Source organism: Sinohyriopsis cumingii, unplaced genomic scaffold (assembly GCF_028554795.1).
Source record: "Sinohyriopsis cumingii isolate HCF-2022 unplaced genomic scaffold, ASM2855479v2 utg001387l, whole genome shotgun sequence".
NCBI classification, from domain to species: Eukaryota; Metazoa; Mollusca; class Bivalvia; order Unionida; family Unionidae; genus Sinohyriopsis; species Sinohyriopsis cumingii.
This window is the reverse complement of record NW_028315991.1, coordinates 240850-262440: the sequence shown is the minus strand read 5'-3', so window position 1 is coordinate 262440 and position 21591 is coordinate 240850. Positions and strand designations below refer to the sequence as shown.

General features: G+C 36.6%; 1 protein-coding gene across 4 annotated transcripts in view; it reads left to right on the top strand.

Moving 5' to 3' along the window:
• The first annotated feature begins 1723 nt into the window (after positions 1-1723).
• The window catches only part of LOC149772585 (uncharacterized), a 69028-nt gene continuing 49160 nt past the window's right edge, over positions 1724-21591 (top strand). For 3 of the 4 annotated variants that reach the window (XM_089947614.1, XM_089947615.1, XM_089947612.1), the window contains exon 1: positions 1728-1877. In XM_089947614.1, coding sequence (XP_089803740.1) covers positions 1829-1877 — 49 coding nt within the window. In that variant the 5' untranslated portion in view covers positions 1728-1828. Of the gene's footprint in view, positions 1878-21591 lie in introns of all 4 variants that reach the window. The other variant, XM_089947616.1, reaches the window with a different exon arrangement.

Sequence of the window (21591 nt, the reverse complement as noted above, 5' to 3'; positions counted from 1 at the left end):
TTAATATTGGGTTACAAAAGATCGGTCTGGAAGAAATATACTCCTGATATCGTAGAATTCTTTCCACTCTTTGAAATATATTTTCTTCAAAGTGGGTGTAGAAATTAAATCCATCCGAATGGCGCTAGCAAGAATTGTAAGGCAATTATGTACTCCAATTGTTATGTATATTTGACTTAATTATATCTGATTTACTATATATTTATTTCAATTCAATTGTTTGTCAGTTTTTTTAAAAAAATATATTTTTCATTACATGATATTGTAATGTAAATTTATTCATTAGACATAATACTTTTTTCAGAAAATAGTTTGACCTTGACTGTTAGTTTATAAACACCAGGTGTTGATCTAAATCCTGACCTTGTTTCCAGGTTTGTAGCTTCCACATAAATAAGTTCTATTTTATTTTTAAATGATGTTTTGTTGTGAAGGTCATGACGGGAGTTCGGGTTTAATATGCAAACAATTTTTTTTTATTTTTATATTTCTTAGAGTAAAATGATTGGTTTTCCTCAGGGCCACACTGTGCGTACGTGACCTTTAACAAGGACTTAAAATTCTATTAGCTTCCAGAAGATGATCACTTCACCAGTTGTTTACGTTTTAGGATACGATATAACCTATATTTTGATGAGATATTTTCAGCAGAAGCTGGGGTGTTAAACTGGAAGTTGTATGTTGTGCTGTTTGGAGTTATTTCAAATAATTTTGATTCAAAAGAATTAATTCTGTTATTTTTTTGGAAAATACATGTGCTCATGTGAGATTCTTGATCAAAGACAGTTCCTATAAGAAACGTATTTAAATTTCCAAAACCGGAGTGATAATTCTTCTTTCTACAAGGAACTGTGGAATTCAACACTACATATTTCCACATACATCATCGTCTTACATCTTGGATTCCTCGTCGGGATTCGAACTTGAAATCAGTAGAACATTTTGTTATTAGGACTTCAAAAATTTTATTCGTGGATTATTCTTGAATTATTTTAGGATTTGATTCTATAAAACCGTAAGTTCATATTTTTTTTCATTTTTACAGATTATTTTTCCAGGGAAATAAAATATTTTATTTTTCAAATCGTGTTTTTTTTTCTCAGTCTTTTTTGTGTTACGGTTTATTTGAGCCTAAATACGTGACATGACACAATAAGAAAACACCGATTTTCCACGACTTGAAAATAAATAGCAAAGTAAAACCAAAATAATATTACAAATGAATCAGATGGAAAATTTCACAAAGGTAGAACATGTTTCTCTGTGTGTGTGTATATATATATATATATATATATATATATATATATATATATATATATATATATACATGTCCTTTGATGTTATAGGTGTTGTCTAATGTTGTAAAGCGCTTAAAGCTTCTAAAGATTAGGCGCTATACAAAGTCCTCATTATTATTATTATTATTATTATTATTATTATCATATATATGATTGTGTGTCTGATGGACCTTCGCGGTGGTTAAATCAATATGTTCCTACAGGGTATGACAACTTGGTCGGGGGCGGGGTCCACCGCCGACTCAATTCGTAATTCAAAGAGGTCTACTGGGGAATTTATTCTTGAGCCAACAAATCCTGTAAGCATCTCTCCGATTACAAAACGGTATGTCTTCGTCTTGCTTCGATATACGTAGCAAATTACAGCGCATGTGTATGGAAATATGTGGTATTCACTGACACTCCTGCATTGTTGAGAAAAGGGGCTCTTACGTCCCAAATGACATTGCGCCTTGCATGTACACGACTTGACAACATCCGCGTTACTTGGTGCAGCAGTAGTCATTCCCTCAGTCCTTAACTTGAGAGAAATGTCGGCAGTTATTTTCGTTGGATCTTTATATGTTTTCATCACACCTGGTAAGTACTAATACTTTTTATTTGTTAATGTCTATGGAACATGCAACGAGTTAATGGCATGGCATTTAAAGAGATTTTGGTTGAGAAGACCATGGTAAGGGAAGGAACTCCGCCAAGGTGTTATAAACAGTGATCACTTGAAAAGCGTATCTTATACTAAGATCCATTTTAGGCATTCCATCTGGGGTTGACGCTGATAATCTTACTATGATATCACCTTTTCATGTTCCTACAGGATTTGCAGTCATATATGTGCCATAAGGTACCCACCTTGGATTCGTCTACTTTGTAATATATCCCTACTTCCCATCTACTAGTATGTACGATTATCTATCTATCTGTCTTTCTGTCTGTCTGTCTTTCCGTCAGTTCAATTATATTCGTATGTACCTATATATATAATTATCAATCCATCAATCTATCTATATATTTATTTCTTGTTTAGGCTATCAACATTTTTCTTGGTATATATAGCTGGGGTGGGGATGGGCGTGTGTATGTGTGCTTGTGTACGTGTGTGTCTAATTAAATCGATTCTAAGGGCATAACTATGTTGACTGCATGTATGCAACCTATCAACCTATTTCACTTTGCAGTGAAGATTAACTTCGCATAACGAGAGTGTCGAAATGTATGTTCTCCTGAACCGCTTGGTTGCAACTCACTAATCTTGGGTGTGTGTGTGTGTGTGTGTGTGTGTGTGTGTGCACCAATCATCGTATACAAAATGGCCATCTAACAATGATGTGCGACGTGAGAATAGTTACTGCACCGTTCTTTAGAGGGTCCATGGGATATAGTTCTGGTTTTATTATACAAAAGTTGAATTACAATGATATTTATAGTATTTTGGGGGTATATTTTACACATGTAATCGTATTAATGACAATTCATATGTTACGGAATCTGGATGGTGACGTCCGGTTCACGGTATGGAGAACAGAATCATGCAGTGGAGTGGAAAAGGGCTATATAATAAATAACGTTGGGACTTACTCTGATACCCATGGGAGTGTCCCAGTCTATAGTTTTGCCAAGGTGATATGAAATAAGTTAAAAGACTTTCAAGTTTCCACAACAAATCAGATTGAATATATATATACGTTTTTAGAAAGCTGATCCTAGTTGTAACTTAGAAAAAGAGTGACATTGTTTTATTGAAGGAATTTCAGTCCTTTAACAGACTTCAGTTTGGAACACTAATTACTGAAATTAGCACCTGACCCTTTTGTGCAGAAACGAAACCATATGTTTCAAAAACAAGTAGATCCAGGAAATGCCGCGTCTGATATGGTTTTCTCTGCACAGACGCTGTCATTCAGGATACGTCTATACTGATACATATATGTTTGCTCTTGAGTACCGGCAATTTTCATGACCGAAGGTCATTTTTGACACCATGTGGTGCTCACAGTGCAAACACGAGCCCTTTTCCTAGATGACAGTTCTGCAAAACAGTGTGTACTAAACAGGCTGACGCAATTGAAAATGTTGTCATCCAAGCCGTTTTTGAGATATTCTACTTGCCCCAAACCCATGTGTCTACTGCTATGTGAGGCTAGCTCTTCTTCCTAGCCGACTATTGGTATTTCACTATCAATTACTGCAGAGTAGCTATGGAAGGTGTACATGCCTGACATCAATTTCATGAACACAAGCCCGAAACACCTAGTTCACAAATATATCCATATCTTTAAATAGTAAACAATAATAGCTGAAATAGTCACACCATAGCCTTAAGTTAACAAATTTGCCAGGGGCCAATTTACGAAACTGGCCCCTGCCATAAGAAATGACTTTTTGCTGCGGAATTAACACACGTAGATCCAGAAAATTCTGCGGCTCGTTTCCTTGTCTCTGCTTAGAATCTGTCATCCGGGATGCATCTGTACTGATGAATATATATTTGAGCATGAGCACTGTTGAATAGCATGGTGTTTGCGTCGGTTTAATATGAAATCGGAATTAGGAGCGTGAGGCCTAAAGTATCGCTCTGCTAATACAGACGAAACTAGTACGTGTAAAAATACTCCGCATGTATTTTGACAATGATGGGGAAATATAAAACGACTTACAAGATTCGAGTCCGGGAAAAGGCTTACCAAGTCACTAGTTGTACAAACTTTGATAAGGAAAATCAATTGTATCGAGCACCACAACCGATATTATATGGCTGCGAAAACTGTGTATAATATGAATTATAATATGTATCAAACTTACGAGTTAAAATGTTTTTAGATGATATCAAACGAGTGACGTCACAAAGAAAGTGCTATCTACTCCTATGGATTATCTTATCAGAGAAAAAAGAACAAACAAGATATATATATATATATATATATATATATATATATATATATATATATATATAGATAGATAGATAGATAGATAGATAGATAGAGATAGATAGATAGAGACAGACAGACAGATAGATAGATAGATAAATAGAGAGCTAGATAGATTGATAGATGTAGATAGATATATAGAGATAGATAGATATATAGATAGACAGATGGATAGAGACAGATAGATAGATAGATAGATAGATAGATAGATAGATTAACAGTAAAGACCCGTCTTCTTAGGGTTAGACAATGTATTTATATTGTGATCATCCAGGACAGCCTCCATCGTGCAACACCGTGCCATAGAGACACTCTACCATTAAAGATAAATCCAATGTACTCTAAATATCAATCCATAGGTAAATAAATACATAAACAAATGGTACCTTGCAACTAAATCTGTCGTTTTCAAGAGTTTATGATTAAAACGAAATCATGCACACGGGAATCAAACCATGTTGGTCATGGAAAGAAGACTCTTCCTAAAATGTATCTGGGTCATACAGATCGCGATGGTCAAGAGAAGGCATGTACGAAAGAAACACTAACGAAAGTGTTAAATATGTGAAAGCAGCCCAAGCGTGTACAGTGTGTGTGATCTGGATTTTTAACGTAGCTTTAACAATTTTGTATTCATATCACTACGATGTCTGCAGTTTTTCAATTTATAGTGATGTGTAGCACTGGGGTATCATGCCGCAAACATGTATCGCGATGTCCCACCTAATCACATTATCCTGACACCAAGCCGTCCAGTCCTAACACTAACCTCTTAATGCTGAACGCCAAGCGAGGCAGCTGTTAGTACCATTGTTATAAGTCTTTGGTATGCATCGGTCAGGGTTCGAACCCACGACATCCCGCATCCGAGGCAGACTCTCTAGATACTAGGCCACTGGAGCGGTCCAAAGTGTGTACAGATCAACTTTTTACTTTCTCAGTAGTATACAACTAATAAGGACGGTTATACCAACGAGACACGAACACAACAAAAATAGAATGACTTTACAGAATTTGCGCGATATTAATGATAATTGTTTTGTATATGATACATGATAATCACCCAGTAGTCCCAAAGGCAGTACTACTACATGAACAAATAGCGATGTAGTTCTTTGCCACATAACGAAACTGTTTTAAATGACTTGAGCTCTGTATGATTTATTTCCTGCAGACACTTCTTTAAGTTCTATACGTATTTCTCAACTTAGGAAGTATGCCCTTAAACATATCTCCACGCTTTTAGGTACATTTTGGTTTGATCCGTCGACACATAATACCAGTCGTGTAACGTATGAGTGCTTTTGATAATATTTTAGACGTGCGACTCTATATGACCTAGAACATAAAAACTAAGCATGTGCAACAGTTATTACTGGAGCAAACGAATCAAGTAGCACCAACAAAAACCATTAAGGTCTCACTGGACAGGTTTTTTTTTTGTTTTTTTTTCTGGTGAATTTTCATCCAAGAATGACCTATTGCAGAAAAATGAGAATAAATTTACACTGAAGATACAAATAAAAACAAACTAATAACTTTTGTCGGAAGCATACATGTGAGATTTTGACTGCCGCAATCAGGTTAATTCCTGATGCAACTGATGGTTTTTATACTGAACCAACACTGCCACCAACCCCTAAATTTTACATTCATTTTTGACAGGAAATAGCTATTTTGAATATATTACTATGATAAGGCAGCTAAAAGAATCAGCATGTGCCTTATGCATGAATAAAGTTCACTAATACTATAACAAATTAGTATACTTTTCATCACCCCTCAACCATCTAGATTTTTAGATATTTACCTCCGTAGCAGACAGACGTAATACGTAAGCCAAGTCGGCTGCTCATTTGCAGCCCTAGTTACGCATTTAATCTCCAATGCTCGTCTGACTGTGACAGACAGTCACCAACAAGCCAACCCATTTCCAGGCCTAACTCAAAGTAAATCTAAACCACATTACAGACTTATCTTATGAAGAATTTATAAATGCTAGGCTTGTGATAATTATGTTCATGCCTTCTACCTTAAAAATAGGGGGGGGGGGGTCAAAATACGAAACTATCAAGTGAGACCTAATAGGGCATTGTGAACGCTGCTTTATAACGCAGCTTCGTTATTATTTTCTGCATGACGTGTGACTATTCATGAAACCGATTCCACTTTTGCCTACTTAAAGTTATAGACCAGGAACAAAATTTTCACACAGAAATTGTAATGTTTAAATAAATTACTGTAACGTTACAAGTAGGCGAGGGATCTTTGTGAGGGAACACCCAACGGGAATTCTGTAAAACACCCAGAAGCTCTTGCATTGGCTCTCACTCACTAATAGGTAGAACATATATTAGGTCGGGCAATAATCTTATGGCAGTGACACTGGAACACTGAGAGCAGGAGCCCTATCATTGGCTTTGCTAACCATTGAATCGCTATGGAATCGACTCTTCAGATGCATGCGCCGGCCACACGTTTAGCTGTTGTTTTTTTTAACATTAACATACGCGTGCGTGACAAAGAATAAACTGGACATGACCTCTGCATATTGAGTGGAATTCTTCTGCTATCCCCACTTCCTTTCCTGGCGCCATTTTCTTTTTTCATTCCTGACACTGATGTGCAGCTGTACTGTGCATTTTTCACTGCTCCTTATTATGGAAATTAAACAGATTATACCGTGATCGTTGTGTAAGATTCGTGGGTTTTTTCTAGAGCGAACGCAGTTTGAAGGTAACGAAAAAAGCCTAAAAATTTTCTGCTCTCTGCCAATGTCTTAAAAGTAAGCATACATTGATCGTTTCTTCATTAATGTCCTCCTATCATCATCTGTCAATAAGAATTACCATTCATAGTCACGTGGTCGAGACTTTCATATGCACAATGTTTGTGTCAACTAGTTCAAACACGGCTAAAAGAGCTTGTTACTCCGTTATAAACATGTATGTCATTTCTCTGCACACTTTATCTAAATTTACTTTCAAGAATTATTACATAAGGCGCTAACGTGTTCGTAAATTGTACATTTTATAAGGAATATAAACTTGTGTAATGTTTCAATACACAATAAAGAATGTGTACTACCTTAGCGAATAAATTAGCTTGCTGCAGAATAATAAAATATTACAAAGGAAAGATTTCTCAATGAGACATTATACCGTTCATTCGCTGCGAAATACCCAAAATGTATTCTTATTCGAAATGCCTATCACTGCTTTAATAAACCACCTGCAAAGATCACAAGATACACTGAACCTTTAGAAAACAGTTCTGTTTAATTTAATCAAGGTTTAATATTGTCGTATTGTTAGATCTAAGCTTTAAATGAGATAGAACTAAACCCTTAAAGAAATATATTGCAAAACGTTAACGTAAATGAGTATTGTTCAATTGTTTGGGAAAAGGCTGACTAAATTTGGACACTAAATTCACTCCCTATTTTTCACAATAGATTACAATGTACAAAGTATCAAAAAATATAAGGAATAATTTATAAATATTAACAAGCACAGCGTTTCACGAAATACGTTAAATGTATTTAACAAAAACTCGTAAAATGCATATCGTATCACGATTAGTCGCAAGTTTCGAAAGAATTTCCGTTTCATCGTAAATCTAAGAGCATCGGCTACTGACTCGTAACTCATATTAGATATTTCTTACTCTGAAACAAAATGGAGGCAAAATTATCAGTTGAGAGGTAAATGTCATTTATTACGCTAAAATCCCATTGAAATGATACGGATATATAGAGGCTAATTCCTTTTTGCTTGGAATATAAGTCTTAGCAGTCATTTCACATAGACAGGGACTAAGACTTAGCAATACTCAAAATTAAGGTGATATGGATGTAAATTATGGATGACATGATGTTCTATAGCAATCTATTGACACGAGGTCCCATGAAGTTGTACGCATCACCTAAATTTGTATATTTAAGTCGTCCATATAATTACTGCATGCTTAAATTATTTCAGTTTATTTTATTTTACGATCAACATATTGCCAGCTTATTAACAGTTAGTGTTATTTTTTTAATTTATTTTACATGTTATGAACATATAGTATTTAATTGTTTGTTAACCTAAATTCCAACATATTGAAATGATTTTTTTGCAGAAAATGTTTTGAATAAAAGAGATAGTTTTATGCCGGCACATACAAACACAAATACGCGCGCACACTCAATCACCCCTCACTACAAGCTGGTTTAGTAGGCTTAACCTTCTAACGTCTAAAGTATAGCTACACGTATTAAATGCATTCTATATTTCCTACCGTTGGCAACATTTGCGTTTGAGTTGCCCTTTTATAGGTTATTCAACGTATTATTAATTTATTTAAGTTAATTATATATTTCCCTCATTTCTGGACGTAATCCAGTGCATTGATGACATGGAAACATGCACCAAGACTAGTTAACTTATGTTAAACAGAAAACTGCCTGACCCAACTGTCAAATGATTTAGACTAATATACATGTTATTTTCTATTCAGACTGTATTGATCCTTTCTATGACTTTAGTGATCCTTCCTATGACTATATTGTTCATTTCTATGACTATATTTATCCTTTCTATAACTGTATTGATCCTTTCTATAACTACTGATCCTTTCTATGACTGTATTGATCCTTTCTCTGTATTGATCCTTTCTATGACTGTATTGATCCTTTCTATTTAGACTGTATTGATCCTTTCTATAACTATATTGATCCTTTCTATAACTGTACTGATCCTTTCTATGACTGTATTGATCCTTTCTATAACTGTACTGATCCTTTCTATGACTGTATTGATCCTTTCTAGTTAAAACAAGCATCATTCTTAACTGGTTAGCAAGCAAGGGAAGTCATAGAAACTAAATAGTCATTGCACGCATGGCCATCCCGTACCCACCTACAACAGAAAATCAACATTGAAGAAGCAATATGATTAACCCCATTAATACATAAACATGCACGCATGGCTAATTTTCCGTTTCTATAAGTTCAAGATAAGAAAACAATTTATAAAGCCCAAATATCGGGGTTTTCCCTAAAATTTCTTATGGTATACATTAGTTGATTACGTAAAGGTTTAATCTGCTTCTCTGGTTTCTCGGATTTGTCATGAAAAGAAAGCAGCACGCACAAGCCATCACGTGACTTGATGATTATCGACACTTAAATGCAGTATCACGTTGCTCTTGCTATTGTATTACTGCAATGCATGTGCTAGCCAGGAAACTTAAATACAGTGTCTGATTCATTGGGAATCCTGGGGGCGGGGGGGGGGGGTATGTAGACTGTGCATCCATTCCATACGTAAAGATTTTTCATTTCACGGTGACGTTCCTTGCCATAGCTACCCCATATAGAACCTATATATTCTCTCCCCCAAAATAGTTCCATGGATCCGCACAGCTGACAGCTAGAACTAACTATACATGCCATTAGCTAATGATATTGTGAGAAAGAAAAGTGAGCCACATCAATGCGAGTAATGAAAAATTACACTCATAAAAGCTAAAACATAAAAGTAGGTTGCAGTGAATGAAGTTTAACACAACGTTAGAGGAGCCGCTGTTAGCTCAGCGGATATTATGTCACACTCGTGACCAGACATGTGCGGGATCGAAAACTACCATCGGATAAGCCTTGATCTATCACCATGGTCTTTTCTTGGGCAAAGCCATTTTCTCCAGTTGGCTCAAAACTTAATAACCTACCTGTATTGCTGTGTCCTAGAATAGCAGATCCGAGTTTAACTTGATGGTTCAACACCTTCGTAGGTACCATTACGCTTAATAATCCATTCAGCTGTTATTGCATCATGTTGTAGCCCTTACGGAAACCTGTAATATTAACTTGACACATACTTCCAAAGATTTGTATTTATCTGTAAGTTTATACAGATGAAAATATAACTTGATTGTATAGTTGTTACTATAATGTCTTTTTGTGATCCTTATGGCTGTGATCAAACATATCTAGGCATCGACATTGTTTTACGTATGGCAATGGGCTCCTTGTTTTTGGACTACACATTTATCACCTATGGCATCGTGTTGGACTGTACATTTATCACCTATGGCATCGTGTTTGGACTGTACATTTATCACCTATGGCATCGTGTTAGATCACATTTATCACCGATGGCATCGTGTTTGGACTGTACATCTATCACATATGGTATCATGTTTGTACTGTACATTTACTACCAATAGGATCGTGTTTGGACTGTACATTTATCACTTTTGGCATCGTGTTTGGACTGTACATTTGACACCTATGGCATCATGTTTGGACTGTACATTTACCACCAATATGATCGTGTTTTGACTGTACAATTATCACATATGGCATCGTGGTTGGACTGTATATTTATCACCTATAGCATCATGTCTGGACTGTACGTATACTACCAAATGGATCGTGTTTGGACTGTACATTCATCACCTATCGCATCATGTTTGGACTGTACATTTATCACCTATGGTATCGTGTTGGACTGTATATTTACTACTAATAGGATCGTGTTTGGACTGTACATGTATCATCTATGGCATAGTGTTGAACTATACATTTACTACTAGTAGGATCGTGTTTGGACAGTACATTTATCACCTATGGCTTCGTGTTTGGGCTACGTGTATCAGTTATTGTATCGTATAAATTATACTTTTGGCACAACCACACTTAAGAAAATGCAATTGATCATCAAATGTTTTGCTTCAGTGCTACTATAAATACAGAAAAAGAAAATGCGTTCAATAGGTGAAACTTTTAATCTCCTCAAGGTGTTATTACAGAAATGGATTCAATCGGATGTTGATACATATTAGTCTAGTCAAATGCACAAAAATCGTTAAAATTGTATCGGGCATTTCCTGAAGATTTGCTATCAGTACAAAAATGTGTCTTGTATTAAGTAAAACGTAGCAATAAAACCAAAACAGACATAAAATGATAATTGTGTTCAAACGTGTGCCTTTTGTGCACGTTCACTATGCAAACTATGTGATTCAGCCTGTTTTAGAAATGCCACTTGCACAGAAATTCATGTTATCTCATTCCAGTGTAACAGTGTAGAGAAAATGCAAATGTTTGTGCATGTTGTGTCCAAGTTGGTTCTTTATGAAAATTAAGGTTGACTTGGTGGATTTAAATGCATATCTAGTGTACTGGATTTCATCAAGATTGTAGAAAAATGAGGAAATATAAAACGGACTTTGCATATTGACAACCGCAACTTCAGACGAAGCAACATACTACAACATAGCAGTATGAGCGTCCGACCAAATGAAAATAAAAGACCCTTAATAGAGCTATCAACAGAAAAACGAGCTGTCTATAAAGAATTAAAAGCGAGATACAGTGACATAACCTGAATATTATATTGTGAAACGAATCAAGATCCATCCGGGTAGTTAACTTCATCATACAATAGCTTTCTGAGTTTCAGAAAATGCCCTTCAACTAAAACCATCCACAAACAGATAGTTACTATTACATTATTACACACGAATATCTCGGAATGCTGTCAATTGGTCATTTGGTTGAACAACACATTTAGCACAATATTGTCAATATTATGCCAAACAAAAGGAGCTAAATGTCATTCCAAATGACACTTTGAGAGAAGCGACCTGGACCGTCCTTGACATGTACTAAATCTGAGCCGTTGGATTACATGCCCAACACATTGAGGCAAGCGACCAGGCTATGTGTGTGCATGCGTGCGTGCTTGTGCGCGCGTGTGTGTGATTTGGATTTTTAACGAAGCTTCTACAATCTTCCACCCTGCCCGTTTATAGTCTGCAGTGTGGCAGTAGTGATGTCTAGCACTGGGTCATCATACCGCAGACATGTAGCATCATGTCCCATCAAGTCACATTATCCTGATACCAAGCCAGCCAGTCCTAACACTAACCTCTTAATGCTGAGCGCCTAGCGATGCAGCTGTTAATACCATTTTTAGAACTCTTTGGTATGACTCGACCGGGGTTCTAACCCGCGACCTAACGCATCCGAGGCGGACGCTCTAACCACTTAGGCCACCGTAGCGATCCGACCAGGACTGACCTGGGCATACATTAAATCTACGCCGTTGAGTTGTGTGTCTGACGCTCTAACAACAGAGCTAACGCGACTCCCTGAATAAAGATTTCATTTCGACATCCTACGCAATTTCTGTAAGGCTAATGTGGTAACTATAATTAAAATATGTTCTATCCAAATCAGCATGCCATTTTTAAAATGATTAAGTCAACTATTAACAATAAGCAACACCAACCCATTGTTCTGTGGGAAGAGTGACGCGGTCGTTTAATGTATATATGTGTGTAAACTATTGAATTTAGTACAAATTAGAGACTGATCCGCATTGACCGGACCAATAGTTTAATATAATGAATACAATTTAGAATTAGAAGCTGTTGTGTACACAGTACAGGAGGAAATACAATACAATACATTATTACTTCTGTAATGAGTACACGATATGTTGCATCATAATACACCCATGCTAGTAGGTGAGGGGAGAGCTGGTAGTCATTAACGAATTTTGAACGTGAAAGGATAACACTGAAATCCCATCCTATGACTGCGTAGTCATATGACGCAAAGACACGAACACTTACGTATATAATTGAACGATGTAAGCACAGGAAAGCAAATGAATTTACTCACATTATCTCATGGTGGCTTCAATCCATCTGAACTTTCTTCTTTGTTATACCATATAAATAACTGGGATATACAGTAACAACAGTTCCAGAGATACAAATTCCTAAATTAGTCAAACTCCCAAGGTGCCCGTAGACTTGAAATAAAACGAACTTCTTTTAAGCAATACATCTGTGTCAATAGGGGGATTTAAAAATTCCCTAATGGTTCTGCTGCTGGTTCAGCAGATGATCATTTGTGGTATATATAAAAGAAAATTGAATTTTATGAATATTTAAAAAAAAAAATCATGTTCGTGTGTGAGTGTGCGTGATTTGGGTTTTTAACGTAGCTTTATTAATTTTCAGTTATAATGCTACGAAGCCTGGCAGGGCCCCGAGTGGCCGAGTGGTCTAAAGCTCTCTCCGTTATGGATCACTGCCATCTCACCTCTGTCTGCTTGGGTTCGAGTCTCGGATTCGTGAAAAAGCTTGCCAGTAGCTTCTCGTAGGTCGGTGGTTCTTTCCAGGGTTTTCCCATGTTCTTCCTCCACCATTAATACTGGTCGCCATGAATAGTCTATCGTGTGCTGAAAAATGGCGTTAACCCTACAACAACAACAACAACGATGCCTGACAGTTTATCGTGATATGTTGCACTGGGGCATCATGCTGCAGACATGTAGCATTATGTACCACCTAATCACATTATCCTGTCACCAGGCGGACCAGTCTTAATACTAACCTGTTAATATTGAGCTCCAAGTGTGGAAGCTGATTGTACCGTTTTTATAAGTATTTGGCATGACTCGGTCGGTGTTCGAACCCGCGACCTCCCGCATCCAAGGCGGAAACTCTAACGATTTAGGCCACCGGAGAGTTCTAAAATTGTTAGTTCCAGCAAATTAGGAATTTCGTATTTTCACCAGTCCCGTTAATGTATTTAGTTAGTCTTTACACCCCCTTATTCTCGGCACTGATAAAAAGATGAGAAATTATGTTCATGCAGCTAACGAAGTCTGACTTTATTTAATTTGATGATGTTGTTGTTGTTATGAGGTTTAAGATCATTTTCAGCACCATACAGGCTATACATGGCGACCAGTATAACTGGTACAGGAAGAACCTGGGAAAACCCTGGAAGAACCACCGACACTAGAGACGCTACTGGCAAGCTTTCTCACGTAGCCACACCCCGATAATCGAACCACCCACGCAGAGGGAGTTGAGATAGCAGTGATCCATAACAATGCGTGCTTTAGACCACTCGGTCACTCGGGGCCCCTATTTAATCTGATCTCAGATTGCTTAATTATCTCAGTGTATGCGTTCTTACAAAATAGGTATTTTGTTCTTCTGAATGGCTAACAATAATCCATTCTCACTCACAACTGTACGAAATTGGCAGAAAACAGAAATTAGTCATTTTGATATCTACTAAGTGTGAAATGTATGCAAATGTAACCAGACTATTGTTTACAAAGGTTTATAAGCTTAATGTGAAAAATGTGCTTTTGAAATCAAACTAGGTTTATCTACTATTATGTATAATTAATTTGTATGTGTTAGTTTTTCTCCATGATTATGTGTTATAATTGTAGTGTCTGCTTGACCTTGTCCAAAATCAAGTTCATTGTCTACGAACCAGAATGACGTATCTTTTGTTAACAACTAATACTCAGTTTATATTTCTCTGTGAATGTAGGTTAAATATTAGGATTATTATTTTAGCCTGTGTCAAGGACATTATGTTTACCTTGTTCTTTAGCATGCGTTTTAGTAACAGACCTAATTATACTTAGATTGTTCGAGAAATGAACTTTTGTCTCTAGTCAGGGTTATTCATTTGTGTCTTAGCATTGTTATTTAATATTGCTCACTGGAAAGAAAAACATTACTTAGGTTGTAAGATCTTGAAGCAAAATCGGTCTTATTGTTGTGTTCACTATTTCATTTAGACTATAATTTATTTATTTAAATTACTTATTCACTTGAAATACAAAAGTGCCCAATTAATACTATTCTTGGACAGAGACAATAACTGCGAATGATAGTGAATTTAAACGAGTATATCTTGGATTATATTACTGTGATTCATCAAAACACTGTTGGCAGATCATCACCCTTCAGGCCATTGTTACATTAGTACATTCGAGACTACGGGCACGTAAACACCCTAAGCGTTGGATCGCGTTTTGAACAGCACTGGAATTTAATTAGAACTTTGTTCATTAGAACTGGTGATACACGTTTTGGATTATTAGGGATTTAATCCGTAATGCTTTAAGTTTCTTTCAAATGTTTACTTTGAATCCTAGGGAAATAAATTATTTGTTAAATTTTACAAAACTTGATTTTTTCCCCCGCTCTTTTCTATTACTTAGTTTAAGAACATAGCATCGTAATACTAGTAAGTGTGAAATGTATGCAGTTGCAAACAAACTCAAAACGATATTGAGTTTTTAAATAATATCAAAGTTCTTCATCGCCTTTGAACATTGTTTCATTCCATCTTCTTATTCGACAGTTTTTCCTAGACATTTGATATTTGTCTTCGCTAACATTAAAAACAAATATACAGTGGAAACGTGGATTAGTGATGAGACTATGGGTGCCAATTATATACTTGTAACATTTTATTTCATCTCTATGCATGGCACTTATGGTTCATGGAACCTAGTAGTGTTTGAAACTACTGAGATCCGGACCGCACTACCATACTGAAGTCGCAGAATATGACAAGGTACATTCCTTTATGTTTAATGAGTTTTGGAAAATGTGCCTTACCATATTGCGCTGATGATGAATTGCCAAATTTCTTTACCTGGCGTGTAGGTCATATCTATGAAAGTGGTGTAATGTTCGTTCAGTGTCATATACATGTGTACATGTTGTACGAAAAGACAGGAAGAAAAAAACAACGTGTTTGTGCAGAACGTTAAATGCATTAGTTCCATCAGTATTATAAGCAAGTCCTCAGTTCTTACTTTGCATATCTTTTGAGTGTTTATCTTCCTTAGTAAATTTTTGATCTGATAGTTTTTGTATAGCAATATGACGACTATGTTACGCAAAAACAGGGGTCAATTAGACCAACTATGTTCCAGACTAATGGTTAAGTTGTTACCTGCAACACAAAGGTCTCGTTACGATTAACGTTAAGTCGCATAGTTTAAGTCACATGTTTAGAAAAGCTGTTGTACAAGATACCTTAACGTAGACATAAGTAGCATTTAAATTCTGCGTTTAATCGTAGTGGTACTATTTTTTTAAATTGATGCTTTAAGTGATTTTTATTAAATCATTGATTTGCAATGAAGTGAAAGCACGTGACAGATTATACTTTATTGTATGCATCTCTCGTGTTTGATATAGTTAATATAAGTCATGTCTCTAATTAAGGGTTGTCAATATATTTCAAAGCTTGATATAGTTAATATAAGTCATGTCTCTAATTAAGGGTTGTCAATACATTTCAACATTACGTGAATATCATTATCAGATAATACCATTGGGGATTCAAAAGTACGGGGAATATAATTCTCTGACATTACCTTTCAAAATTGACCATTGGGTATTCAAAACTACGGGAATATCGTCCTCTTACATTACCTCTCAAATTGACCATTTGTGTATTTAGCCAAAGCCAATATGTTAACAAGATTCTTACTTGACAGAATTTCATACAAACTGCGTTTATTCACCACTTTTCCTCATGCAAATGGCAAACTGAAAGAAACTATTGAGATATGATAGTCACTTTGGACATTAAAGGAAATTATAAGGTATACACACTTCTTGGGATGACATTTACTGCACAGATGTTTCTCGGTTGTATTATTTCAAAATGACATAAATTTAATGCAGTTAGAATAAAAAAGATTTTAAGTAATCACTGTATTAATTTTTTTCAACTAAGACTTTGCAGATAAGTGATGGGTCAGGTTTTAAAAATCAAATTACGGTTTGTAGGAAAATTTTGAGTAATCTCGCGTTTTCTTGTAAGGAATTCTAGCAGTAGCATTTCTGCATACAGTGACTGCTGCCACTACTGAAGCGCCATTTTTCAGCTTGCGGATCATTGACCTTTTCTGTGAGAACTTCGCTAGTGTCGCAGAGGCAGTCACTTTGAATTTAATGCATGTTAACGTGACGAGATCAGTATGTGGTAAAATGGAATGTTATTTAATTAATATAGGTTCAGGTAACAGATTATATGCTGTCTACTATTACCTTAGATTGGTATGCCGTGTTAGCTTTTCTACTGAGAGTGATCAGATGTTGGGTATCTCTTACAAGACGACACATCAATGGTACACAATTAATGCAGATCATTTTTGTAGTCATCTCGTTGTGTTTGTACTAAAACATATTTCAATTATTCGTATAGTATTTAGTCCCGTGAAAAATTCAGACATGATATGGGCCACTATCTTCCTACAATAATCGATATTATGAAGTTGCAGTGAGTACAACTAGTCAAGATAATGAGAGAAAGGCTAACTGTGTCGAAGACAGTGACCAACATCGCCAATATCTTCGGGACACCGAGGAGTGCCTGTGCTTATCTTTTCTTATGTGTCTTCTGAATTGATTCGGGGCCTCAGGTGGCCGAGTTCTTTAAGGCGCTTGCCTTTACAGATCACCCAAATCTCATGTCTGGTCCATACATGTTCGAGTCATGGCTCGACAAACGTGGGTATGAGAAAAATCTTGCCAGTAGCTTCTCGTGGGTCGTACGTTATTCTCAGGATGTTCCCTGGGTTCTTCCTCCACAAAATGTAATGTCCTATCAAGTGCTGAAAAATGGTGCTTAACCTAATATTACAATTAGTTCTGAGTGTTCCATGCAGACACGCGCCCAATGTGTGTATTTGGTGTTTCTGGATGCCAACCAGTGCGAAAAAATGTTTTGATCAGAAACAGTAAATACAACATAAGCGTTAGAAATGTGTTAGTAGTAATATGCGACACATTGGGTACATTGTGAAATTGACATTGTGCCGTAGGTTTAAAGGGGGGGGGGGCAATCATTGTACTTACTAGAACTCCAGTCTTAAAATCGTCTGTAAGATTTAAATGTGCGGATGCACTCTGTGTACGTACTAGAAATCCTGTGTTAAAATGTTTAGTAATATGTTGTTTCCTTGTTGAGAAAGGTATGGTTATATAAGAGGAAAAAAATGCTAGCAATTTTGTTTGCTTCCAAAACACCCCGCTATTAATTAGCACAGCTTTCTAAATACACACGCACGCACGCACACACACACGATCCAATGAAAAGGGTTGAAGGGTTTATAGATGCACAGTTCCCTGACACAAATATAGTATACAATCACACACTCAGGCAAGGGTAGGAGTGTTTATAGGCACAATATACCATGTACAAACATATTATCATACACAAAAGAGAAAGGAAAGGGGTTTTAAGTTTAAGTTGTAAACACAGACAGACATACGCACGTACAAATATTGGTAATGATTTTGAGTAATATCTCCCTTTTCTTGAGATATGGGTACCTGAAAAGGAACTGGTTGGTTTCTGCCACCACTCTTCCTCCTTAATGGTTACACCACTGGGGTTGAAAGTGAAGAGCTTTGGTATGTGGTAACCGTCTTCTTTGGTTACCAACTCCAACGACCCCTTTCAGGGCCACCCAAATCTATAAGAAGAGGGTACTGCTCAAACTTATTGACGATAGTTTACGTTCGTGTAAGTTTATGTATAGCGAAGACTCCACATTTAAACATTCAAAGCCCTTACCCCTATATTTGTTATGATAGTATCGTGGTATGTAGGTATAGTGCGTATACAAACACGGTTGTGTTCTTTCAAAAAACATAAATATAAGATAGTAAGGATATAAAATTGTTTCAATTAATCATTTTATTACTATTTTATATTTTGTTAATATTCATTTTATTAATATTTTTAAAAATTACACTTTTCTAATTGAGTGGAAGGTCACGATCAAAAAAGCAAATTACGGTTTGTAGGCTATAAAAATTCCTATCTTCTGTGTTTATGTGATAGTATAAAACATTTGTGTGAGGTATATTGCGTTTATTAACACTCCCGCCATTACCACTCAATGGTGAGATCACCGTTTCGGATCACTGCCATCTCACCTCTGTCTGCGTGGTGTCGAGTCTCATGCTCGGCTAACGTGGGTACGTGAGAAAGCCTACCAGTAGCTTCTCGTGGATCGGTGGTTCTTCCCGGGATTTGCCAGGGTTCTTCCTCCACCAGTCATATTGGCCGCCATGTATAGCCTATCATGTGCTGAAAATGGCATTAAAACCTACAACAACAACAACAACAACCACTGAATGGTTGGGGTGTTGGATTCTAATCAAGAAAGAAAAGTTAGCATTGCATTTCTCGTAAATACCCATTAAGTTTTCAACACGGAAACGGTATATAACTAATCAATTTAACATAGGATTCTCGGTACATACGTAGAGGGGGCCCCGAGTGGTCGTGTGGTCTAAAGCGCTCAGCCTTACGGATCACTGCTTTCTCACCTCTGCGTTGGTTCGAATATCAGGATCGGCCAACGTGGGTACACGAGAAAGCTTGCCGGTAGCATACCGTTTGTAGGTGGTTCTTCCCGAAGTTTTCCCGGATTCTTCCTTCGCCACTTATACTGTCCACTATATAGCCTGTCTTGGGCTGAAAAAATGGCGTTAAACCCAGGGTGACTCCTACATATTAAACCCACAGGTGCTCGACGCAAGCTTGATGTTAAAAAAAACAAAAAAACAATAATCTAAGGGAAAAAAATCATACAGAGTGACAAAAAATACCTTAGATTACCCCGATGACCCATTCGGACATAGGACCCTCTCTATCATAATATATAAGAGAGAAGGTACGGAACTTCCAAATACTTGGCTCCACCCATGACCCTCGAATTCCTTCTGCTATTTCCGTCTTTAAAGGCACACGACCATACTATATGGCTTGTTTTACTTCTGAGATATTTTTTCTATCCATCAAGCCATCATTAACGTGTGATTTTCGCGAAGCTTATTATTGTGGACACTTCCGTGCTCATCTGAAAACCGGTGACAAGAGCGATATGGTTGTTGTTGTTGTAGGGTTTAACGCCATTTTCCAGCACAAGATTGGCTATACATGGCGGCCAGTATAATTGGTGGAGGAAGAACCCTGGAAAACCCAGGGAAGAACCATCGACCCACGAGAAGCTACTGGCAGGCTTTCCCACGTACCCACGCTAGCCGAGACTTGGACTCGAAACCACGCAGACAGAGGTGAGATGGCAGTGATCCACAACGGTGAGCGCTTTAGACCACTCGGCCACTCAGGGCCCCAGAGCGATATGGACAATGTTTTCAACTCCTTGTTACATCCCTTCTTGAATTACAGAACAGCGGTAGATGCAAAAGTATGCTTTTTTACTTACCATTAACTCGATTGAACATTAGGAATCCTGTTCCATGCAAGAATTATACATTGCCTTCTTCACTGCACAACACATCGTATACATGCATCTCTATTTTCAAAATAGGCGGCACTAACGTCAACGCCGAAATATGATTGGCTCAAAAGGTTATACTAATTATCATAGGAGCACGGAAGTTAAGGTATTTTTGTCACTCTGTATGATTTTTTTCCTTTAGATTATTTTTTTTCTTCTTAACATCAAGCTCGCGTCGAGCACCTGTGATTAAACCTATGGATAATTTTTAACATAAGATTTCCCACATAAACCCAGTGCCGCATATTGGGATCAACTCTAACAATGTAACAACGTAACTCTATGTTAGGTCAGCCACTTTAAATAACGTTAGCATTTATCCAATATGTTCATTTTCCATATGTTCTCAGATTTATGATAGATATATTATATGGCTTACAAAACAACTTAATCCGAGCTCATTTTTATAATACACGTGTCATATAACATATGAGACAAATGCATGCCAGCAATTAACTTCCGAACGCACGGAAAATTGATGTATAAATTCAAAATGAACAAACAGATAATTACAAATAAATCAATTTATAAATAATGTATGCAACTGAGACTAATCATGTGATTAGTCCTTTGTTGTTCCTCGTTTTTCAACATGAGTTTTTAGACAATATTAGGAGAAATGCTTATATTTACCAGAGCTAAATTCTGACTTGCCTCAGAACTTTAGACTGATTCATTTTGAGAGGGAAATTTCTTAGAAGCCTGAATTCCGTCTGGGAAGACATACTCGCTTAGCTTAACCAATGAAAGTAGTTTTTTTATTTTCCAAATCTATCATCACTCCCATCGAAGTCAGAATAATCATCTCTAGTTTACCTATATTACCAGCTATTCTGGAAAATATTATCTTATGACTCCTGTTTCAAAAATGGCCCACAACTTCCTAACATTTCCTTATTTGTCTCAACTTTTGTCATTTACCGCTATTGACCTTGTGTTAACACTACTCCAGATATATCTCTAACCGTTAACCGAGCGAGTCCTAATCAAATCCTCTCACGCTTCCAAACACGAAAGGTTAATTGTTACAAGCTGTCAGGCTATTGCGAGCCCAGCCAATATATCAGTCTTTATGGTTACATGTCACGCTGACTCCGACAAAATGTACAACGAAATTATTCTTCAAATATTTTCACCATAACAGAATATCACAGTTAGAATCGTTTTCATAGCTGCAGTCGATTTCAGTATACATCCTATTTATGCATACATATAATA